The sequence below is a fragment of the Malaclemys terrapin genome, chromosome 4, assembly GCF_027887155.1.
Source record: "Malaclemys terrapin pileata isolate rMalTer1 chromosome 4, rMalTer1.hap1, whole genome shotgun sequence".
NCBI lineage: Eukaryota > Metazoa > Chordata > Testudines > Emydidae > Malaclemys > Malaclemys terrapin.
This window is the reverse complement of record NC_071508.1, coordinates 7085273-7110387: the sequence shown is the minus strand read 5'-3', so window position 1 is coordinate 7110387 and position 25115 is coordinate 7085273. Positions and strand designations below refer to the sequence as shown.

General features: G+C 50.8%; 1 protein-coding gene across 2 annotated transcripts; it reads left to right on the top strand.

Moving 5' to 3' along the window:
- The first annotated feature begins 13234 nt into the window (after window positions 1-13234).
- On the top strand, window positions 13235-24706 carry LOC128836600 (DNA topoisomerase 1-like). 2 transcript variants are annotated; one of them, XM_054027007.1, is made up of 2 exons: window positions 13235-13450; window positions 22282-24706. In XM_054027007.1, exon 2 carries the CDS (start codon window positions 22310-22312, stop codon window positions 23921-23923), a length of 1614 nt encoding a protein of 537 aa, XP_053882982.1. In that variant the 5' UTR covers window positions 13235-13450; window positions 22282-22309; the 3' UTR covers window positions 23924-24706. The 2 variants fall into 2 exon arrangements, with proteins under 2 accessions (XP_053882982.1, XP_053882983.1); XM_054027008.1 differs by lacking the exon at window positions 13235-13450 and adding an exon at window positions 16303-16382.
- Window positions 24707-25115: the final 409 nt, after the last annotated feature.

The window sequence follows — 25115 nt, the reverse complement described above, 5'->3', positions numbered from 1 at the left end:
GAGGTCATCGGGGGATGCTGTGCGGCTCCAAAGGAAAGACTTTGGCCACCAAGCAGCAGGATTCTGTGCCTTTGACTCTGGCGCCCCAGGCAGTATTGAGTCTGGCACTTAGTGACTCTCCGGCGGGGCAGTGCCTGGTGGAGGTGTTGGAGCCACCCTCCACCCTGGACACTTTTGAGGCTGCCAAGGACCTCGTCGAAATTACGGCACCTCAGCCCTCAACCATCAGAGAGAAGCCTCTGGCACCGCCTAGACTGGTACCATCTAGACGCAAGCCCGCAATGATGCGGTGATCCTTGATGCCATTCCCGGCACTGTCCCTGATCCGCATCCCCACAACACCACTCCCCAGCACTGCCCACAGTACAAGTTCGCATGGCACCAGGAGAGAGGGGACCTACATCGTTGGTACTGATCTAGGACACCCTCAGAGGATCGGCACCGGGGCACAACAACCTCTCCCCAGCACCGTACGCGCAGCACCGGTCTCGATCGAGGGACAGCTGTCACTGATCCTCAACTCAGTTGTCGCAACACTGATTCCCAACCTCTTCTTCATGGCACCGACCGCCAGCCTAGGGGTCATTGGCACCACCTTGGTCATCACCCTAGGGTTCCTCAGACTCCGAAGCCAAATGGTTTTATTCAAGGCGCAGTAGGCATAGGTCAGGAAAGTGCCAAAGGGATGTCTAAATGGCCTGGCAACCACAGTAGCCGTCCCCGGCACAATGGCCCTTCTGGATCCCCTGAGCTAGCCAGGCCCAGGGTCCCCCGTCAAGAGCTTCCAGGTCAGTGGCCTCAGGACATCACCCCTCCCACTCACCAAAGGATGGACCTGCCCCTCTGGTGACGGAAACGACCCTCGCCAGGCCGCCCCCTCAAACTGCAGAACAATCAGGGGATGCGGCTCCAGTGCCACTGGTATCCCAGGACACTCCTGACTGGGCTGGAACAACGGGGGAGGCTAGCACAGCCCAGGAACAAGCCAGGCAGATAGAGGCCCATGAGGACCCTGTTCTCCTGCTTGCCACCTCATCATCCTCGCCTGTTGAGGTGATGTCTGGAGCGTTGGCCTCAAATCCTCCACCCCTTGATCACAGGGCTCACCAGGACCTACTCTGCCGCACTGCCCGTAATATGGGTCTACAGGAGGAGGTGGTAACGGAATCGGAGGACCCAGTGGGGGATGTTCTCGCTCCGGAGGGTCCTTCCAGAATGGCGCTGCCAATAATTAAAACGATCCAGAATAACAAGAAGACCCTGTGGCAGACTCCAGCCTCCATTCTGCCCACTGCCAGGGGCATGGAGAGGAAGTACTTTGTCCCCTCCAAGGGGAGTTTTTATTCTCCCACCCACACCCTTGCTCCCTGGTTGTCTCGGCGGTGAATGAGAAGGAGTGCCAGGGGCAACAGGCGCCAGCTCCCAAGGCTAAGCAGGCCAAATGTATGGACCTCTTTGGCAGGAAAGTGTATGCTGCTGGGGGCCAGCTGCTGAAGATATACCTGCTAAGGATAGCCAACCAGCAGGCTAACTTTAACTCTTGAGACGCTATATCCAAATACAAAGAGATGCTCCCTGCGGAATCAAGAGTGGAGTTCTCAGCACTGGTGAAGGAGGGGAAGGCAGTCGCCAGGATGTCCCTTCAGGCCTCCCTTGACGTGGCTGACTCAGTGGCACGAACCATCTCCTCAGAGGTGGTCATCAGGAGAACCTCCTGGCTTCTGGTCTCCCCCCAGAGGTCCAACAGACCCTGCAGGACCTTCCCTTTGAGGGTGCAGGGCTGTTTTCAGACCAGGCAGACTCGAGGCTCCATAGCCTCAAAGATTCAAGGGCAACAATAAAGTCTCTGGGGATGCACATGCCTGCTGCCCAGAGAGAACCTTTCAAGCCTCCACCCCAGGAGCAGCAGAGGCGATATCAACTCCACCCAAGGCAGGATCCTTACCGCCGTAGGGGCTGGAACAGTAGGCATAAGCCGTCTAACCAATCGTTGGGCCAGGGCCCAACTAAGCCACAGTCGGGTTGCAAACAAGGGTTTTGAAGGGGCGCCTGATGACGGCTTGCCAGACTCCATACTGGATCCTTCCCCCTGTTTTCTAAACCGTGTTTCTCACTTCTACCGTGCGTGGTCCCTTTATAACATTGGATGTTGGGTCCTTCGCATTGCACAGGTGTGAGATTCTTCTTCGAGTGCTTGCTCAGATCGATTCCAATTAGGTGTGCCCGCGCTGTGTGCACGATCGTCGGAGAACTTTTACCCTGGCAACACCCATTGGGTCGGCTGTGGAGCTCCCTGGGGTGGCGCCTTCCTGGTGCTGGATATATATATATATATCCCAGCTGACCCAGCACCCCCTCAGTTCCTTCTTATCGCCCGTGACGGTCGTTGGAACTGTGGAGCGCGGCTTCGCTGCTCTCCACTCTCCCTAGCATATGTCTCTTCTGTAGTTGTTGTAGTTTTAGTATAGTTATACTTATAGTCATAGCTTGCAGTTTATAGTTGTATACCTAGAGTAGTGGGTTGGAAGGGGTCTCTCCCCGTCTACCATTTGGGATCATGCCCAAGGCTCTGGGCTTTAACCCTTGTTCAGCCTGTGCTAAGCCTATGCCAACGGGCAACCCCCATGACTCCTGCCTGAAGTGTCTCGGGGGGGGTCCCACCAGGCAGACAAGTGCAAAATTTGCAAGGGCTTCCGGCCCTGAACCAAGAAGGAGCGGGACTTTAGATTGAAACAACTCCTAATGGAGGTGGCTCTTAGCCCGGATCCCCCAGCGGCACACAGAGCTCCTCAGTGTGTACTAGCGCCTTAAAATTTAACATGGAGTTCCATGAATTGTAGTCATAGCGGCTCAGGAGCGCGTGCTGGTTCGTGACCCTGAGCTGCAGTCCCCCGGAAGAGTATATCTTGCGGCCGAACAAATCGAGGCCCCAGGTGTCTTTCGATTTGGGCGCCGGCGTCTGTTGCCCATGTCACTCCTTCTCGTTCACTAAGGCCACCACTAGTGAACAGGGCTGAGGGTGAGTATATCGGTACTCGTACTCCTTGGAGGGGACAAAGTATTTCCTCTCCACCCCTTTAGCAGTTGGAGGGATGGATGCAGGCACTTTCTAGATTGTTCTGGCTGTAGTCTGTATAGTACAAATGAGTGGTAAAGCCACTCGGGATGGGGTCTCCACTGATAAAATGTCTATGACTGGGTCCTCCAACTCTATCACCTCCTCCTCTTGGAGGTTCATGTTTCGTGCCACTCTACGCAGGAGGCCCCTGGTGGGCATGGAGATCTATTGGAGGGGGATCCGAGATAGTTGTCCCTGCCACTGCCTCATCTAGGGAAGATGAGGACGATGCCACAGAGGCTAGAGGGTCTGGTGATATCATCCATTAGGGTGCACCTGGCAGCCATTTCGGTTTTCCACCCAGGAGAACATGGACACTCGGCCTTCTCCAACCCTATGGTCAGTAGGTTTCTTAAGGGACTGGACCATCTCTACCTGCAGGTGCAGCAACCGATCCCCAAGTAGGACCTTAACCTGGTCCTCTACAAACTTATGGGGGCCCCATTTGAGCTGATGGCCACCTGCTCCCTTCTGTACCTCTCTTGGAAGACAGTCTTCCTTGTGGCTATCACTTCGGCGAAGTGCGTATCAGAGATCAGAGCCCTCACTTTGGAACCACTGTACACGGTCTTCCATAAAGACAAGGTGCAGCTTCGCCCTCATCCTGCCTTCCTTCCCAAGGTGGTATCAACTTTTCACATCAACCAGGAGATTTTCCTCCCGGTCTTCTATCCGAAGCCCCATGCTACTCGGTGGGCAGTCCCTCGACGTTCGTAGGGCCCTCGCCTTCTATTTTGAGCGTACGAAGCCGTTCAGAAAGATGACCCAGCTCTTTGTTGCCGTGGCCGATCGGATGAAAGGCCTCCCGGTCTCCTCACAGCGTATCTCCTCTTAGATTCCGTATTCCAAAGGTGGGGCTTTCCCCAGGTGGACCTATTCGCTACCAGAAGCACCAAGAAGTGTCCCAGCATTTTGCTCCTTCCAGAAACACAGTCCGGGCTCCATCTTGGATGCGTTCTAGCTACCTTGGAGGGACCACCTCATGTATGCCTTCCCGCTGGTCCCCCTGATTTCCAGCCCATTTGGGGATGCCTTTTACCAAGTCTGGAGAACCACCACCACAGACAAATGGGTTCTGGAAATTATACAGAAGGGCTATTCCATCCCCTTTCTTTCCATTTCACTTACCCCCCTCCCCCTTCCCCGTCCCTCTTCAGGGACCCATCTCACAAGTACCTGTTACAGCAGGAAATACACCATCTCCTGCAGTTAGGTGCTGTGGAGTCAGTACCGGTTCAGCACAGGGGTCGGGGGTTCTACTCACACTACTTTCTCACTCTCTGAAGAAAACAGGTGGAGGGAGGCCTATTCTGGACGTACTCAAACTGAACAAGTTCTTGGGAACACAGTACTTCAAGATGGTAACCCTAGCAACCGTAATTCTGGCATTGGAGAAAGGAGATTGGCTCTTGGCCCTTGACCTACAGCACGCTTACTTTCACATCGCTATCTGCCTGGTGCATAGGAGATTCCTAAGATTCACTCTGGGCAACCCACACTACCACTACAAGGTACTTCCCTTCCGCCCCTCTGCGGCTTCCAGAGTTTTTTCTGAAGAGCTGGCTGCTGCTGCAGCCAGATCTTTGCAAGCAGGGTGTGACCATATTCCCCTACCTCGACGACAGCCCGCTAAAAGCACCAACCTATTATGAGGCAGCTTATGCCACACACACCATTCTAACCTTATTTAAAACCTAGGCTTACAAACCAACCTACAGCAATCCACCCTGACCCCAACCCAACAACTGGACTTTATAGGGGCACACCTCAACTGTGTCATGGCATCAGCATGGCTACCCCCACAATGGTTTCTTGCCTTAACAAACCTAATCACAACAGTAAGACACAGCCCACACACAGAAACATGCTTACAACTTCTCTGACACATGTCGCCTACCCTGTTTGTCATGAAACATGCCAGGCTGCAGCTGCGATGTCTACAAACCTGCCTGCGCGCTGTCTACCTTCCACAGACACACTCTATCTGCAGACAGCTCACAATGCCCAGCAGCCTGAAACTCGCTCATACAGTGGACAAAACAACCGTCTGCTCAGACGTTTTCTTCCAAAGGGAAAACCCATCAGTTACTATCACCACGGACTCCTCTCTAGTAGGATAGGGGGCACACTGGGACGACAACACCATCCAGGGCCGCTGGTCCCTAGAGGAGTCAAATCTCCACATAAATCTACCGTAATTCCGAGCAGCTTGAAACTCTCGCCTTTCTAGTAACTGTCACATCCGCATGAAGGCTGGGAGAGTTGGGTGCCCTAATGGCACATCCACCTTATAGCACGTTCCTCAAGGACAAAGTTATCCTACACCTATACCCTAAATTCATAGCCAAGGCCACCTCCCTCTTCCATTTCAACCAGCCCATTTACTTACCTGTATTCTTTCCCAAGCCGCACGCCAACACCAGGAAGTCGTCCCTTCACATGTTAGATGTCTGCAGAGCGCTGACGTTTTACATAGAGAGAACAAAAACAATCAGAAAATCATCCAGGCTATTCATAGCCACAACAGAACGATCAAGACACCAAATCATTTCCAAACAGAGACTTTCTAAACGGAGCTCTAATTGTATCAAACTGTTACCAAACTTAGAATCTGCAAGCTCCTTCTGGACTTCGCACACACTCCACAAAGGCTATCGATGTGGACATAGCTCTTCTCAAACATGTACCCATCACGGACATCTGTCAAGCAGCTATCTGGGCATCGCCCCATACTTTCACCAAACATCATGCCCTGGAACAAAAACAAAAAAAGCCATGTATGATATCAATACAGCATCTTTTAAATGGGATAAGAAGTTACCCACCTTGTAAAGTAACAATGGTTAGATGTCTGTCCCTATGGGATCCACTGTAGCTATGCTTGCATCCCTGCCCTGCTGAGCAGAGAACTTTTGGTAGCTGTGTCTGTTCAGCCTGCATGTGCGCTGTCCCGCTCTTGTACTCTGCCACAAGGCTAACCAGCGTTGCACGGGGTGAATGCTCCTCGGTTCCTTCTCTACTGCCCCGGCTAGAGCCAGAGCTTTTAATTGTCTATCGGATTATTAATGCACTAAATACTTGCTAATTGTTCCTTTTAGCTATTTGAGTGCTTGCTCTTGTCTTCTCCATGTTAGGTGTGTGCATCAGTGCTGGAAGTTTTTCCCTCAGCAGTATCTGTAGGGGACTGGCTCTGGTGCCCTCTGCAGTGGTGCCCGCATGGCACAGTAGAAGGGGTGCTACTGGCTCTCCCCACCCTCAGTTCCTCCTTGCCACCACTGAGGGTGCTGGAACATCTGCTGCTTCAGCTAGCGTTGTTAAGTTAATGCACTAAATACATGTTAATCATTTCTTTTGTTGCTTTTACTTTGTGTCCTGTAGGTTTCTTTTTTTCTTTTCTTGTTTTGCTCCTTTATAATAATTAAATTATTTACCTCTTTCCCCCTCTTCCCTTGTTGCTCTTTGAGTGCAAAAGCCCGGACTGTAGCCATACAGCTAACTGGAGGTGGTGGGGAAACTCCAGATCTTTTTAACAGCTTCCAGCTCTCCTGTGAGGATAGGTCTTATCACTATCTGAGATTCCTTTTCCACACATAAAGAACACACAGGCAGTGAGGATTACATCACAGACTTGAACCATAAGCGTCACTCTTACAACTTAGGGCCCGTAAGAGATTCCTTGATTAGAGAGAGGCAGGTTGGTGTTAGGCTGTAGTGATGCAAATAGACAAAATAAATCCTGCATCTTGGCTGGGGGTTAGACTAGATCAGTGGCTGAACCTTTCTAGCCTACTGTACCCCGGTCAGGAGTCTCATTTGTCTTCCGTTCCCCAAGTTTCACCTCTTGCTTACAAAATCAGACATAAAAATACAAAAGTGTCATAGCCACCCTCTTAGTAATTTTTTTAGTTTCTCATTTTTAACCATATAATTATAAAATAAATCAACTGGACTCTATTGTACCTCCAGTTCAGAGTATAGTACATAGAGCCCTATACACAAGCCATCTGTATGAGATTTTAGTTTGTACTAACTTTGCTAGTGCTTTTCATGTAGCTTGTTGTAAATCTAGGTCACTATCTAGATGAGTTGATGTACCCCCTGGAAGATCATTGTGTACCCCCCCAGGGTCCACGTACCACTGGACAAGATGACCATTGTGGTCCCTTCTACCCCTGTGGTTCTACGCGTCTAAAGCTATAGGAGCATCTACTGAGACACAGTGACTTAACTTTGGAACAAGCCAGAACAATCTACACCTCAGCAGCCGAGGCAAAACTGCAAGTGCAGGATTTAAGCAAAGAGGCTCACAGAAACACAGGTCACTGCACAGTAAGGCAAGAAGGAAACCCACATAAAAAAATCAATACACTGACAACAGTCAATATAAGGAAGGGTGGGAAAAACATTCTGTGGAAGGGCCAGCCCAAACACAGGTGGGGGAAATGTGGCCCTAACCATGCAGACAGCCAATACCCAGCATCTGGACAAAAGTGCAGGGTATGTTTCAAGTACAGCCATTTTGCTAACCACAGCAGACAACAGAAAACTATGGATGCAATGCAGGAATAGGGTGAGAGCTCCACCAAGAAGCCAGCATCTGTTGATGACATACAGCAACGGCTGCCAGTAGACAAGAACTGGTTCATCACTCATGGGTCACAAATCACATACAAAGTTGATACAGGTGCTGACACCCATGTACCCCCAGCACAACTCTGGCAAACATTAAAATCTAAGTCCCTCCAGGAGAAACAGGCCAATGTCTTGACAGCTTGCACTGGGATCCCGATTCCTGGGGTGGGCAGATGCTGGGTGTATCTGACACATAAGAAAGCAAAGACTAAGCACACCTTTGTTATTGTTACAGGACTGCCTGTAGTGGGCTGGGAAGCAAGTAAAAAATTAGGACTAACATGTAAGGAGTTTAATATAGAACACAACTTGTCACAAGGCATCAGAACCTTAGAAAAGAAACATACTGATGTGTTCAAAGGCTTGGGAAAAGGGCTAGTCAGGCATCAAGTCACTTTGAAGAAGGGTGCAAACCCTGTTCCATACACTACCAGGAAGGTAGTTGTGGCCCTGAGCGGCAGACTCCAGCGAGCACTGCGTCTCCTAGCCATGGAACTAAAGTGTTGAGGAACCTACTGAGTGGGGGCACTCATGGGTGATAGGCCAAAAGAAATCTGGATCTTTGTGCTTGTGTCTCAATCCCAATTAATTAAATGCTAACAGGAGGGAGCATTATTACGTACATGAAATCTTGGGTGCCAAATTTTCACCATTTTGGCAAATTCCCTGGACACCTGAGAGCTCACGGCTATGTACTTTTAACGTTCCTGGTAGTGGCTGCTGCTTCAGCCCCCTACCTTTTGGAATTTGCTCTGCAGCTGAAGTATTCCCCAGAACACTGATTGGATGGCATTCTCCTCTGGGGCACCAAGAACAGGACCAGGGCCCAGCCAGGGGCAATGGGCCATGGCATGGCAGGGGTAGCCCCGCTCTGCCCAGCCCAGTGCCAGGGTACTATTTACACAAACCAGCAGTTGCCAGCTACACAATGGCCCACCTAGCCCTGTGCTGTCAGCAGGCCCCTTCCCATTAGGGGTAGGCCTAGGCCGTGCCACCCAGCCTCCCTGCCCAACACCAGAACCCCCCCCTGATTCCCTATAGCCAGAGCCCCCCAAACCCTGCCACAAATGCACAGCCCCTTGCACCCCACCACCCCACCCAGCACCTCCCTGCCCACAGCCCCACCATAACTGCCTAGCACCCCATACAGAACCCCATTCCCTAGTGCCCCAACACACAGAGATCTTCACCGCCCCCTCCCAGGCCTCCCAGAGACCCACTCCCCCATGCCCTGCCTCCCGGCCGCACTCACCGGCCCTGGTGGGCAGCGTCTGTGTCTGCCGGGCTGAGCTGACAACCCAGCCATAGCTGATCCCAGGGCAGGGAATCGCTCCAGCCCCTCGGGTGTGGTGCGATCAGCCAGGCCAGGGCCTGACTCGGCTGGGCTCCCTCAGGACTCACTTGCCTGAAGGGCAAGCCCCCCACACTGTTCCCCCCCACACACACCTGGCTGAGACTGGTCAGCCTTCTGCACCAGTCCCAGGCGACTCAGCTCCGGGGAGACAGGCGGGACCCCACAGGTGGGGGGAAGCAGAGACTGCCTGGAGCCGGAGGTGCACTGGGGTCTGGCCAGGAGGTAGAGAGAGGCCATGGGTAGGGCCGGGGGGCAGGCTGAGAGGAGCAAGTGGTGGGCAGGAGGTGGGAGACTGGGCTGGTGGGGTTCCGGGGCACAGTGGAAGCGGAGCAGGCCAGGACCCCTTCTGAGCACAGGCCTGGCTCCATGGCACCACTGGTGCCATTGTAAACCCGGCATAGGGACTGCTGTTGGGGCTGTGCACCACTGACCTGTAGCTTCCTTGGGCTATGTGCCCCTTTCCCCATGGCTCCGGTGGGGGCTGTGAGCCTGTGACTGCCCCCACCCCATGTGTCCCAATATTTTATTCTTGCCATCTGGTCCCCCTATCCGCAGGACGTCCCACACCAGTGACATCTACTGAATATACCAAGCCTTCAATAGAGCCAAGCCGGTAACATGTGATCAAACCAGTGATCCTCGTCTCTGATGCTGCTACTACAAGTGGTCCTGACACCATGGAGCAGGGACCTGTTGCTCATACAGCTACCACAGAAAGTGCAGACACTGCTCCAGATGCTGTGGCGATGCCTACGAGATGCTGTCCAGAGAGCTCGTCAGCCACCTCTCAGACTGAAGTTGTGCCATGACTGACAGCAATGGGGTTGTAACTCTTTGAAATATGTCTTTCAAAGGAGGAGGTGTGTATGGTGCACAAGAATAGGGTAGTGTCTCTTTCAAGAGGAGGTGAGCCCTCTAGTGGCGCGCTCTGTGTTTTAGAAGCTGCCACAAACCTGCCAGAACAGCTTGTGTTAGTCACCAGGCTTGGCATGTCTGGTATTTGGGACCCAGCGGTGCCTGTGTGCTTTCCCCATGCTGTTGTATAAAGAGCAAAAGACCCCGACAGAGGAAGAGTTCAGTGAGGCAAAACAAGATACCTGTTGTATTAATCTTGATGGAATATATTAGGGTTACCATATTTCAACAATCAAAAAAGAGGACGGGAGGAGCCCCGCCTGAGCCCCGCCCCCGTCCTGCCCTAGCCCTGCCCTTTCCAATCCCTCCCACTTCCCGCCCCCCTCAGAACCTCCAGCCCCCCCCCCACTCCTTGTCCCCTGACTGCCCCCTCCTGGAACCCTTGCCCCTAACTGCCCCCCAGGACTCCACCCCCTACCTAAGCCTCCCTGCTCCTTGTCCCCTGACTGCCCCCTCCTGAGACCCTCCCCCATCCTAACTGGCCCCCTAGGACCCTACTCCCTACCTGTCCCCTGACTGCCCCAACCCTTATCCACACCCCCACCCCAAGACAGAAACCGGGGACTCCCACGCCCCATCCAACCACTCCCCACCCCCTGACAGCCCCCCCCGAACTCCCGACCCATCTAAACCCCTCTGCTCCCTGTCCCCTGACTGCTCCGATCCCTCTCCCCACTCCTGCCCCCTGACAGCCCCCCCCCCAGAACTCCCAACCCCCCTCACTCCTTGTCCCCTGATTGCCTCCTCCTGGGACCCCTGCTCCTAACTGCCCTCCAGAACCCCACCCCCTACCTAAGCCTCCCTGCTCCTTGTTCCCTAACTGCCCCCTTCTGAGACCCCCCCCACCCTAACTGCCCCCCAGGACCCTACCCCCTACCTGTACCCTGACTGCCCAAAACCTTATCCACACCCCCAACCCCCAGACAGCCCCCCCCGAACTCCTGACCCATCCAACCCTGCTCCCTGTCTCTTGACTGCCCCCTCCAGAACCTCCCTGCCCCTTCTCCGACCTCCTGGCCCCCTTACCGTGCCGCTCAGAACAGAGTGCTGCGGAGCGGCGCGCTGGGCAGCAGGGGAGGGGGAGAAGGGGCAGGGGGAGGAGCTCCAGACTGCCGGAGGCCCGAGGTGAACGGCCGGCCGGCGATCTGCGAATGCAGGGACGGGGAGGGAGGGAGAGAGAGGAGGGGAGTGGTCTCAAGTTGCAGGGGAGAGGAGGGAGGAAGTGGAGGAGGGGCTCTGGCTGCCAGAGCCCCGTGCGAGTGGCACGATCCGGCCGGCTGCCCTGTGCTCTGCATGGGGGGGAAATCCGGACATTTACAAATTCCCCCCGGACGCTATTTTTAACTCAAAAAACCCGGACATGTCCGGCAGAATCCAGACAAATGGTAACCCTAGAATATATGGACCCGGAGTCAAAGGTGTTGATATGTCCCTGTCACTCTACAACATTAAACAGTTAAGCCAGGTTCCGGGTTTGGTAGGTAGAGACCTCAGCGTGCTTTGTCCCATGGCAAACACATTATCACAAATGTTTTAAATCTTTTATGAAAGATACAGAAAAAGAAGGGAAAACAGTTCAAGCCTTTGAAAAATAAAGTATTAAGCAAGGTTTTCATTCTACCAACATCCCTTATTCCCTTTCCTTTTAGCTGGAGAGAGTTTTTAGAAGGAAAAAATGCCCCATGTAACAGTCTTCTAGGTGATATTAAAGATGGTCATAACTGTCCCTTTTCTCTTTCCTCCCCCAAAAAGTTAGTTGAGCTGGGCTGGATCTGTTGCTGAAGTCTGATCCTGCTTCCTTTAAGGCAAAACATGACAAACTCACATGGGGCGGGGGGGGGGGAGAAAACCCAGCAGAAAGAGAAAATGCAGCATTTGGTTTCGTTTCTCCAGCAGTGAGGTTGCAAGTGAGAGTTGGCACCGCTGGCCGAGCCCACAGTGTTAGCAGCCACGCCAAGACCTGGCAAACTTGTACCAGCGTCAGGCTGTTCAGGGCATTGCTTTTAGCTGCTTCCTCCTCTCTGGTCACATGCTTACGGCATTGTTGCAAAACACAGTCTTGGTTGGCTAAGCCAGACTCCTATTAACCCAAAGGCAACAGGGGAAAGTGAAGAAATGAGGTGGGGAAGGAAAGGCCACACGTTGGGGGCGGGGTCCCACATTGTAGGTGGAGTCTAGGAGTCAGCTGAGGTCACTGGAGGTGGTGATGTCCGATGGGTCCCTCCCTCTGGCCCAGTCGTGTCAGCAGGGCCGGCCTTAGGGAAAATGGCACCCTTGGCGAACTTGTATTTTGTCATCCCCCCCATCACTCCTGGCCCCCACGGGCTCCCTGGGCTTCTCCCCCTCCCATCAACTCTGGGCCACGCTGCCTCCCCCAGTGTTTAATTTATATTGAAAGAGATGCCAGAGGCTAGAACTCAGCCCTGGCACAAGGTAAGCTCTGGAAGGGCGACCTAATACCGGTGGGTGCTGGCCGGGCATCCAGCTCTGAAGGCAACGCCGCCGCCAGCAGCAGCGCAGAAGTAAGGGCGGCCTGGTATATGGTGTATTGACACCCTTCTGCTTTGTGGCTTGCGGAGCCTGGTGCTCGGCATGTGGCTCAAGGCGGGCTTCGCGCTATCACATGGGGGCTGCATCTTGCCAGGGCTTCCTGGCTCATCCAAGGCACCATTTCAGATTTGGGGAAGCGGGGGGAGGAAACTTTAACCATGATTCCAGGGACTACTTAGGCACCTGAAAACGCTAAAGTTTTTGCAGATAATAATTTAGGAATTAACTGACAGGAGCATTGTATCTAATTGTTATATAAAGAAGGCAAAAATATCTACAAACTCCAATTAAAGCCATGTTTAAAGTTTATATGTAAATTTAGAACAATCAGAAGATAATACAGCAAGATATTCCTAATCCCAAGCCTCGAGGTATCAGTTCTGGAGTTTTAACACAGATATCAGAAACACACGTTTGATACTTTGTACACTATCTTTAGTAGCGATACATAAAAATAAATAAAATCTGCATAAAATCTGTGTGACTGCCATTATCTACTCTATTTTAGTCAATTGTTTTTCACTGAAAACAACAGAAAGGAAAGTAACAACGCCTGGGCGGGGTGTCAAATAGCCTATCAACAGCCATTGTCCAGCAAGGGAGCTACAATGCAATGACTCACCTGCCTGAGGCCACACCAGTGGAATTGCTCAACCTTGCTTGAAGAGACTCGGCAATGCCACACAGACCTGCCTGGACTTGTGTTCTACAAGCACATGAACTGGGGTATAAAACAGGCAGAGCAGATACTGGGGCCCTTCTCCTGCCCCCACCTCTGCTGCAAGCAACCAAGACACTGGGAGGAAGACAAGACTCTAACACAGGAGATCGGCCGAGGTTTAAGGAACAAACCTGTATAAAGGACTGCAATATCCAGTGGGGTGAGAAAAACTGCTTCATCTAGTTGCTGCCCGGTCTAATAGGGTTGGGAGTTTAGACTACGTGCTTATATTTTCTTTTCTTTTGGTAACTAACTCTGACTTGTTATGCTTTAACTTATAATCACTTAAAATCTACCTTTATAGTTAATAAATCTGTTTGTTTATTCTACCTGAAGCAGTGCGTTTGGTTTGAAGTGTGTCAGAGAGTCCCCTTGGGAGAACAAGCCTGATTCATATCAATTTCTTTGTTAAATTGATGAACTCATATAAGCTTGCAGCATCCAACAGGCAGAACCGGTCACTGCAAGACGGAGGTTCCTAGGGTTGTGTCTGGGACCAGAGATATTGGCTAGTGTCATTCGGTTGCACAATCCAAGCAGCAGCTTACACGCCAGAGGCTGTGTGTGAACAGCCCAGGAGTGGGGGTTCTCACAGCAGAGCAGGGTAAGGCTGGCTCCCAGAGTCAAGGATTGGCATGACCTAGCAGATCACCGGTCCAGATAACACCAGAGGGGAATGTCAACACACTGGTAATTAATATCATTGTGTACTGTATGTATTGACACCATATAAGGAATTATGGATACTTATTGATAGCAATGTAGAAAGATTATTACAGGGTGTGACTACAGGGGTGCTTAGTGTCACAGGTATACACATACTAAATTTCCCAAAGGGTGGCATGTGAGGTCTCTACCAAGAGCCCACTGATCATCATAATCATTGCAAAATGTACGTATGGATGATGTTTAAGGAGTTATGTATGTATAAACTTTCACTTGATTTCACTATAAACATATCTAAGTGCTGTGTCAAGCAGACCGGTAATCAGAGGTGAAACTGGTAGGCTGGAGCATACTGCTTCTTTGGGAGCAAGAAAACTGTGAAGGCTGTGAGTGTCCAGTGGAGCAGGGGCTGGATGCGCCAGGGAAGTGCTCGGAGGGTGTGGAAATTGGAGTGTACCTATTCCTGACCTGCAGAGGGACAGCAGAGAGAGTAGGCTGAGGGAGGAGTGCTTGTGTAGCCCATGGCAGGTGGAGTTGGGAGCTTGCCTCCAGCAGGCACAGACCGAAAAGGGAGGTGGCAGCGAGGTGTCTTGCAGCCCTGGGTATCCCTAGGAAGTGTCATACAGGGCAGTGGGGTTGGTGATGGGAGCTACCAGGAAAATCCACTAGGATGATGGATGGGGATGTTATGGTCAATGTGGAGGGAGTCAAAGCAGCTTCCATTGTAAGCCTCCAATTTTCAGAGGTTCACAACTTTCTTCAACATTCACTTTTGGGGCTGAAGTTTTCCAGGCTTTGTGCATGTGCTCCTCTCCGACTCACCACATTTCATTTCCGACATGCCTGCTCCATCCCATGGACCCCCTGTGATACCCTGACCCTCCCCACTCCTCTGCTGCTTTCAGACCCCAGCAAGTATAAATTGCTCAAGGAGAGAAGTACAGTGGAGTCGCATCATAGGAGCATTTAACTTACGCAATTTTAACTATATGCGCTCAGCAAAACAAAACAAAAAAGAGAAAAATAACAATTTAAATACTGTACCTGTAATGCGGGCAATTTCACTCGCCATTACACTCAATGGTAATTTGACTATACGTGATTTTCGCCTTATGTGCTGACTTTAGAACCTAACCTGCGTAAGATGTGACTCCCCTATACCACTCTGGGCCTCCCTTTGGTTAAGGGGAACCCTGGGCCAGATTGTTGTCTCGTGGCTAGATTGTGCTGATAAGGTCCAGGCCAGAGTAAGGAGCCAAGCCAGGAACATAAACCCAGCTCCCCAGGCCAGTACCTCAGTCAGTAGCCATCCTTCCTCGCTACACATCCAACATGCTAGACTCTTCCTGGCCTGCCCTCTAACCACACCAGCTGATGGTCAGAATGCTGTGACACTCGACACCAGCTGACAATTGGGACTTTGTGCTTTGGTGCATGACCCTAAGACTCCATCTCCACCCCCTGCACTCGGAACAGTGCTGGATCCAGCCTATGGCCCCTCTGTGAGATAGGAAGATATGCTCCCTGCAACTGGATCAGTAGAAATAGCCCCTGCCAAGGCAGCCCGGTGGAACCATACGCCCCTCCATCTCAGTGCTGTTCTATTGTGCCTATGAAGGCAGGACCCCCATGGAGGTGGGATGGTACCAGACTGGGACTGGTGCAAGGAAGTACACTTACCAGGACTGCACTGTGGGTGGAACAACAGTGGTTTGGGTTTAGGAGTCAAAGGCCCATTCATACATGTGTTCCCAGGAACGAATGACAATCCCATCCCTTGGGCCACGCAGAGACACGAGCACAACGAAGGAGACCCTAACACAGGCATCCTCCTAAGGGAACAGACCCCATTGACACAGGAGCAATCCATCAACACCCCCAATTTCCAGAAGAGGAACATTTCCCTCAATGCCATGCCCACAACTCTGAGGATGAACCAAAACTCAGGCTTCAGATTGTGGGAGGTGGATGTCTCTGGGAGACACGTTTTACCCATGTACCATGTAGAACATTATACAATTGGCAACAGGCATTTTGCCTTCAACTGACACATCAGATAGTAGCCGGTCTTGGAGATGGGTCCCAAGAGCATAGGCACCAATGCTCTGCTTTGGTCTGATAAGCACCTATCCACCTTAAATGAGTCGTTCCTCCTGGGATGGAAGGAATTGGCTGGAGATCAGAATTATACTGAGCAATGGAAACACCCAAAAGTCTGCTTCCCACACTCCCGAGGAGCTGCTGGGTTGGACAAATTATGATTTGTCGGCTACGTCAGCTGTGTCAGCGTTGCCAAGTATCTGTGGGGTTTGTTTTTCCTCCAGTCAGGAGGCCAGTTGCCAAGGGCAAAGCGCCACTCCCCTAAAATACCTTGTGAAGCCTCCCCGTCACACATCATTATTTGCACCTGATCAGTGGAGATCAAGGTAAAAAACCTTCCGTGACCGGGGTCCCAGTGACTGTCTTTTGAGGATTATTTATTTGGCAGGATGTTTAACCCTTTCTGGCCATGCCTCACACCGTCCTAACTCCTGGCCTCACCCCAGAGCCTGCACTCCCAGACAGAGCCCTCACCCCCCCAACCCAACCCTCTGCTCCAGCCCTGAGCCCCCTTCCACATTCCGAACCCCTCAGCCCCACCCCGCCACATGAATTTTGTTATGTGTACCAATATGGAGGTGATGTGTCACACAGGTGATGTGGGTGGGGTTGGTAGCCTGTGATATACAGGAGGTCAGATGGGATGATGTGGTGATCTCTTCTGGCCTTAAACTCTATGACTCTAGGACAAATCACTGGGGTGACAGGAAAGCAGGGGCTGAGGTGGGAGTGGCAGAATCAGCTTCCATTATAATCCTGGTTTTGGATGTTCACAACTTCCTTTACCATTCACTTGGGGGAGAGGGGAGGAGGAGGAGGAGGGTGTGGAAATTTACCAGGTTTGGCCTGAAGGTGAAAAAAACTGTGGAAGAAAATGTTTGCGCTAAACCCACCTTCTGTTTTGCAGTTTTGGAGGGTGTGGGGGAGGGGAGGAAAGGAGGAAATCTCCCAGATTCACTGACCAACTTGTTCTCAGAGCATTTGGGGAGGAGGGAGAGGGAAGAAGAGCAATCAAAGGTCTGCGGTAAGATGTGGAGATCTGCACAAGTCTGATTACCTGCTCCTACACAGAGGGAGAAACAAATGCTCAGGTTTGTGTAGCCACTAATGTATGCAAGGCACTCTGATATCCTGGTGATGGGCTTCAGAGAAATACTTCTTCGATTCCTTTATTGCAAGGCCAGAAGGGACCATTAGATCATCTGGTCTGACCTTCTGTGTAGCACAGGCCAGAGAACCTCACCCAGTTACCCCTGTATTGAGCCCAATAACTTGTGTGGCTAAGACAGGAGCTCTTTAATGAACTAAAAATCAGAAAGGAGTCCTACAAAAAGTGGAAACATGGACACATTGCTAAAGATGAGTACAAAAGAATAGCCCAAACACGTAGGGTCAAAATGAGAAAGGCTAAGGCACAAATGAGTTACACCTAGCAAGGGAAGTAAAAGGTACAAAGAGGTCTTTAAATACATTAGGAGCAAGAGAATGATGAAGGAAATTGTAGGTCCACTACTTGGCAGTGAAGGAGCGCTAATAACGGATGAAGCTAATAATAAGTGAAGCATTGGAACAGGTTGCCGAGGGAGGTTGTGGAATCCCCATCATTGGCGGTTTTTAAGATCTGGTTGGACAAACATATCAGGAGTAGTGTAGGGATACTTATTCCTGCCTGAGCCCGGGGGGCTGGATTAGATGACCTCTCAACATCTGTTCCAGCCCTACATTTTCATGATTCTATGATTCAAGGAAAGTAGATCTTCCAGAACAGCATCCAGTCTTGATCTGAAGACACCACGAGATGAAACAATCTCTGTAGGAAAGTGGTGGATTCTCCTATGGTTAATTGTCTTCGCTGTCAAACATTGGTGCCTACTTTCTAATTTGAATTTGTCTGACTTTAACTTCCAGCCACTGGTTCTTGTTCAGCCTTTCCCGGTTAGATTAAAGAGCCCTTTAGGATCTGGTATTTTCACCCCTGTCAGTTCTTCTACTGTTAGCAAGTCACCTCTCAATCTTCTTTCTGATCAGCTAAAATAGGTTGAGCTCTATGAGTCTCTGGCTGCCAGGTATTTGTTCCAGCCCTTATATGTTTGTTTGTTTTTGCAGTTCTTTTCTGCAACCTCTCCAATTTGTCAACATCCTTTTTGAAATGCAGACCCCAGAACTGGATGCAGTATTCCAGGATTGGTAGGACCAATGCCATACACGAAGCTAAAATCACCTCCCTACTCACTACTTACCTGTTAATATATCCAATGATCACATCAGCCCTTTTTGGCACAGCATCACCCTGGGAGTTCACGTTCAGTGTTTCACGCTGGATTGTGACTCGGACGAAGAGTAAACCCAGCCCTACTCAGGTTCCACTGAGCCTGGGTGGAGTGGATAAATAGGCACAGAAGTGGGTGGGGAATGTGCAGAGGCTATGTTCTGCCCCGGCCTCTCCCCTCTCCTCCCCCGTCCCCCCGCCGGCTAGCACAGTTGCGCCTGGGCCATGGATGTTGTAAGTTGCTGCTGGCACAGTTAGCAAACTGTTTCCCCTCTCCCAGAGCAAGGAGGAAGCAGGGAGCAAACAGCGGCTCCTGGGGTGTGGCAGTTTGCGCTCCTAGGTCGAGGCTGGGACTGAGGGCACAGTTTAGCCCATTGAAAACAAAACTCTTCCCCCTAGCGAAGAGTTTCCAGCCAGGGTCCCCCAGCAGCTCTTGTTCTGGTCTGCAAAGTTCTGCCTACACTAACCCGTCTTCCCATTCCGGGGTTCCAGAGAGTGGGGTCCCTCGTCTCTGGACTTCCCAGGGGCAGCTGAGCAGAGAAGAGTCAGGCCAGGTCGTCACTGAAAAGTTAGGTTGCCCCAGCTACATCACCCGGGGTGTGAAAAATCCACCCCCCTGAGTGACGTAGTTAAGCTGACCTATCCTGCCCCACCCCAGGCAGACAGTGCTAGGTCAATGGAAGAATTCCTCCATCAACCGAGCTACTATCTCTCAGGGCGGTGGATCACTTATGCCGATGGGAGAACCCCTCCTCTTGCTGTAGTGCTGCAGTGGTGCAGCCATAGGCGCCAACTCCGTGGGTGCTCCAAATGGTGGGTGCTCAGCACCCACGGGCAGCCCGCCCCCGATCGATCAACTCCTCCCCCTCCCTCACAGTGCTTCCTGCCTGCCGTGATCAGCTGTTCCACGGCATGCAGGAGGTGCTGGGGGGGAGGGGGAGAAGCGAGGGCGGGGTGCGCTCGGGGGGGGGGGGCAGAATGGGGAAGCCATAGAGCTTCCTGCAGCAGGGGGAGGCACCCGGAGGTGGGTCTGATCTCCCCCTGAGAGCGGCCAGGCAGGGGCAGGAGAAGTCCTGTGCCTCCCCAGCCCGACCGGGAGTTGCAGCCAGGAGCCCCCATCTGGGGTGATCCCAGCAGCATGGGGGAGATCAGATTTCACAGGGAAGGGCTTATTTCACGGTCCGTGACAAGTTTTTCACCACTGTGAAATTGGTGGGGCCCTAGTTATCGGCAAGTCCCTGAGGCCAGAGGGTTTAGGAAGAAGGGAGGGAGCTATTAACATCAACAGATTGTGTAGCTATCAGAGGGTTAGAGGCAGGCTGGTGACTGTCAGGGTGAAGGTTCCTGTTCTGAAATTCCCTATTTATGCGGGGCAGTGGGGGAAGTGTTTTCCCATGCAAGCAGCCTCCTGGAACTCCAGGGTTGTGCCTACACTCGGAGATCTTGGCTAACCACGACTGCCTCTTGTAACAATGCACCCATGGACGTGTAAAGCACCCTGCTGTCAAGGAGACCTGCTCTGAGCAAGGTTAGACACCAGGGTGCTTGAAACACTGGAAGCTCCCTGGAGCTCTGTCTACATCCCCCTCCATTCACACACCCCCAGCACAGCGGTGCCGGTAAGAGGGTTTAGTTCAGCAAACAGATCCTGGTCTAGCCACAGTGGGGCTGTTTGGGCCAGCAGGAGTTTGGCAGGATTGGGCCCCCGATGAAAGAGATTCAATCGCAGACAGATTCACTGCAAACTCTAAGCCTAGTCACAGTGTGTGTGTCACATCATTGGAGTTTGGGTCTTATCTCTGGGCGGAACCTGTCATGTATCGGAGCAGGGGGCGACAAAGTCAACAGCTGCTGTCGTTTTCCATTAAAATGCATCTCCAGTGGGGTCTCCCAGCCTCCCCTGGTGGAGTAGCTCCTGCCTTCCCATCTTGCAATGGACTGGCCAGTCTACTGCCCAGTGTCAGCTTAGGCGACTCCACACTCTGACCCCTATTGCCCAGTCTCCTGCTTTCCCGGCTCTTTCTCTCTCCACCCTTCACTGCTCTCGTGTAGTCCTCTTTATTTCCTTCCTATCACTTTGGTTGTTTTCTTGCTTTTTCTTTTGTCTCCCGTCGATTCCCTCCCCCAACCAGCTGTCTCAGTCTCAGAAAACCTGGGCTCTGCCACTGGCTTGTGGGATGTCTTTGGTCAAGTCACTTCACCACTCTGTGCCTCAGTTTACCCTATCTGTGCAATAAGGATAATGGTGTTGCCTCCTTAAAATCTGCTGCTGGTAAGAGCTAGGTATTATCATCATGACCGGGCCGCAGGAGCATCTGAACTACACAGCTACATGATAAGTACAACTGCCTAGATGCATATGAACTCCTACCCACAACATTTCACTTTTTGTTAAAAAAACCTAGGTAAATAAATGGCAGAAAAAACCCTCATTAATGCAGAATGAAGGCTGCCCAGTGGTATCTTGTGCCCTTCCAGGGCACTGAATTCAGCAAAACTCAACCTGGTGAAAATAAGGAAATACAGCATTAAGGTACACGCCCATGTAACCCTAACTCTGCCCTCATTGAGAGATGGCCCCATATGCCTATTCTTGAGCACGCTGCCTTTGCCCTGTACTGAACAGGGGGACTAACACCAGCCCTACATGCCTACACTTTGGCTACTGCCCAGAAAGAAGAGTACATCTGCTATATTTTACAGTGCCTTCGCCCTTATTCATAGGATGGCATCTAACACGATACTGTCACTTAACCGTCATTAACCTCACAGACCACCCTCATCTCTGGCACCCCGCTACCAGCTTGTCTGTGTCTGCAAAGGGTCAGCTCCCCAACTCCATGAGCCACAGGCAACACAAGCCCTGCCTTCCAGGCCTCAGTGGGCTACAGGCTCTCAGTACAGACCTCACATGGTATTCTTTAGTGAATTATTATGCAGATGGCCATTCCAAGGGGTACCTGTAAAACTCTATGCATCCCCTCTGTCAGTTGGCATCAGTCTCCTAGCTCACTACTAACAGTCCCCATGGCAAGAAAACCCCTGTGCCCCATTAGTGACACAATGAGGAATACGGGATCTTTCAAGGCACCCATTCCCTGCTTTCCTTTGATCACATATACAGGGGGCAGGGAGAGGGGCTCATATACACCCCCAGAGGGCCTCAGCCCCCGATCATCTCCTATCACAATCACATCATTGCCAAGCTGCTCCAACTAATCCCTCCATCATTCAATACAGTGATGCCTCACCCAGTGAATGCAGCTGGGGTGCACACAGCTAATTCCCAGTGGCTATTGCCGGCTCCAGGCCTGGGAGGGGAAGAGTTCAACTGAAGAGATGATAAGTATTTCAGGGCAGGACCTGTCTCTTATTGTGTTTGTATGGTGCCTGGCTCAGTGGGGTCCCTGGTCTCAGCTGGGCCTTGTGGGTGCTCATGCTGACAACTGGGCAAAGAACAGATTGTTCAGTGGCAGTTCTGACAAAAAAATAGTTTGGGTTCAAGTAAATCTCGCGCTCTCTCTTTTTTTTGGCCATAGTCAGTGAATTGAATAAGTCCACTGCAGGGCTTCAAACTTGGGTTGCCTACATCCCAGCTGAGTTCCCTACCCACTGAGGTAGGTGTGTGCGTGTGTGTGTGTGTGCGTGTGCGCGCATATTTTGGCGAATAAACTATTCATGAAAAACATTTCACCCACCTCTAGTCATCAGCATAGTCCCTGAACGCTCTTGTACAAAGGACCTTACCTGAGTTTCACAATGACCAGTGGAAAGGCTTGTGTGTTTGCTACACAGATAGAACCAGGATCTTTGACATGCCTATGTTTATGCTGTAGACAGGGTCTCAGGCGCTTGTGTAGTGACTTTGTGCTGTTATTCTCTTGATTTTTGCCATTTGATTTCTCTCTTGCAAACTGCAGAGCTGCATCATGGACCTTTCTTTTTTGCTTCTTCAGACACTAGCCTGTGGCACGGAGAAGAGAGATGATGGAGGATGAAATATGGAAATGGTGGGAGGAGGAACCGAAGTATGAAGATGGCATCAAATGGACATCCCTGAGACACAATGGTCCAGCATTTCCTCCCCCCTACGAACGACTGCCCGACAATATCAAGTTTTATTACAATGAGGAGACTGTGACACTCAATTCGGAAGCAGAAGAGGTTGCCAGCTTTTATGCCAAAATGCTGGACCATGCGCTGACCAAAGATGAGACCTTTTGCAAAAACTTCTTCACTGACTGGAAGGACACTATGTCACCGGAGGTGAAGGAGGTCATTACTGCTTTGGATCAATGTGATTTTAGAGAGATGGCTGCCTACTACAAAAGAAAGAAAACCAATGAAAAAGTACAACAGGAATTTGGCTATTTTTTCTTGGATGGCCACAAACAGAGAATTGGGAACTATAACATCAGCCCCCCTAGCTTGTTTGTTGGAAGGAACTCACCCAACCGGGGAAAGCTGAAGAAGAAGATCCTGCCAGAAGATGTCACCATCAACTGCAGCGAGAAAGAGACTCCTGAGCTCCCGCCAGGACACCGCTGGGGACAAGTTCAGCATAACCCTGCAGTTATTTGGCTGGCCTCTTGGAAAGAGAGCCCCCCGGGAAAAGTCAAATACATGATGCCACATGCCAGCTCTAAACTGATGGGAGAAAAGGACTGGAAGAAGTATGAAGTTGTCCGAAGCCTGAAGCACCACAGAGACCAGATTCAGGAGCAGTACCGCAAGGACTGGGATTCTGAGGACAAGTCGCTGCGGCAGCGGGGGGTTGTGCTTTACTTAATTGACAAGTTTGGATTCAGAGTAGGTAATAAAACTAAAGAAGGGATGACGGCCAATACTTTTGGGTGCTGCTCCTTCAGAGTGAAGCATGTGACACTACCTGAAGACCAGAAAGGAGAAACAAAAAAGGTTGAGTTTAATTTCATGGGTAAAAGTTCCGTCCTATACAAAAAAACAGTGCCAGTGGAAGAGAAGGTGTTTAGGAATCTCCAGCAGTTTAAGGAGGAGAAAGGGGAGAGAGGTGAAGCGGATCTATTTGATCAAGTGAATTTCCAGGTGCTGAATATGTATCTTAAAGGTTTAAAGAAGGGCTTGACAACAAAGGTCTTTCGAACACTCAATGCCTGCATAACAATGGAACAGCAACTGAAAAATCTCACTGATCATCACATCAAGAACAAGGTCTCGTTCTTCAACGAAGCCAACAGAAAAGTCGCAGAACTCCTCAACCACCAGCGGACAAAAACGGAACTGCGTTGCTTTGAGCTACAAGATCAAATTGAGGCCAGCAGAGATGAACTTTCTATGTTAAAGATAAAGCTAGAGCGAGCCACGCAAGACAGCAATACAGAAGAGCTCAGGAATGATGTGAAGAGAAAAGACGAACTGAGGAAATTGGATGTGAAGAGCAGGATGGAGGAAAACAAGCAGCTAAACTTGAACAGCTCCAAACTGTACTATATAGACCCAAGGATCATTGTGGCATGGTGTATAAAATGGGGAGTTCCAGTGGAGGAAATCTACACCGAAGCCCAACGTGATAAATTTGCCTGGGCCATTCACATGAACAATGAGAACTTTGAATTCTAGTCTCCTGTTTCATGGTGCTCTCCAGCCGAGTACAGTGCCCAGTGGCCGGTGTGAGCATTTGGAGATGGAAATGAAGATCAAGAGAAACCATGTGGGAGCCGATTCTACGGGCACTGTTTAAATGATCAAGCCATGCCAAGAAAGCTCCATGGGGCTAAGGCCGCTTAATTTGAATCCTGCTTTACAAAGGTAGCCCAGTGCACTGGAGATGATTCTTACTAGGCAACTGTTTCCAAACATGAATGAAGTGATCACTTGCTGTTTGGCTTTAGTTGGAAATTACTCAGGGGTTTGTGTGGTGTTGACAGACCAGCTCTGTAATGCTGATAGGCCAGCTCAGGTCAGAGTCTCAGAACAATTTACTTGGGTGCGAATCTCCAAGTGTTAAATGTGCCAATTCACATGTCTGTTAAATGGTAATGTTATTGTCTTCATTTATCTATAACCGGTTGAATTATATATATATCATATCCTATACTTAATTAACCCCCTAGATCAAAGGTTTCAGAGTAGCAGCCGTGTTAGTCTGTATCCGCAAAAAGAACAGGAGGACTTGTGGCACCTTAGAGACTAACAAATTTATTAGAGCATAAGCTTTCGTGGACTACAGCCCACTTCTTCGGATGCATCCCTGAGAGACTTGCGGAAATCAGCAGACATCACATCATTGCTATCACTTGAAACTACAAACTAGGACTCACCTGTAATGTATTTTACCTGCTTTATGCTCTCAATAACTCTCATTTCTTTTTCTTAGCTAATAAATCTTTAGCTAGTTTACTAAAGGAATTGGCTGCAGCATTGCCTTTGATGTGAGATCAAGTGTGTCCATTAACTTGGGGCAAGTGACTGGCCTTTTGGGGTCAGGAGTAACCTAATGTGTGGTGTGGTGAATTTTGGTTTTAATAACCTTTCATCAGAGAGTCCAGTTTGTCTGGGTGGTAAAGAGAAGCTAGAGAGCTTACGGGGATTGTCTGTGGCTCCATGGTATAGAATATAGTAATCCAGGAGCTGGTGTGGTGAAATCTAATGATAGAATATAACACCAGTCTGGGGTGTCTGCCCTGTTTTTTGACAGTCTGACCTGAGATTGGCGCTCTTAGCTGTACGTTTGTAATGGCAGGTGCAATAAGGAAATGCTTTGACACCTCCCCAGCACTGGACAAGAATGACCAGCTTAAACTCAACCCCT

Excerpts from the sequence above, each read along its gene's own strand:
- LOC128836600 (XM_054027007.1), top strand. The coding sequence starts at position 22,310 with ATGATGGAGGATGAAATATGGAAATGGTGGGAGGAGGAACCGAAGTAT.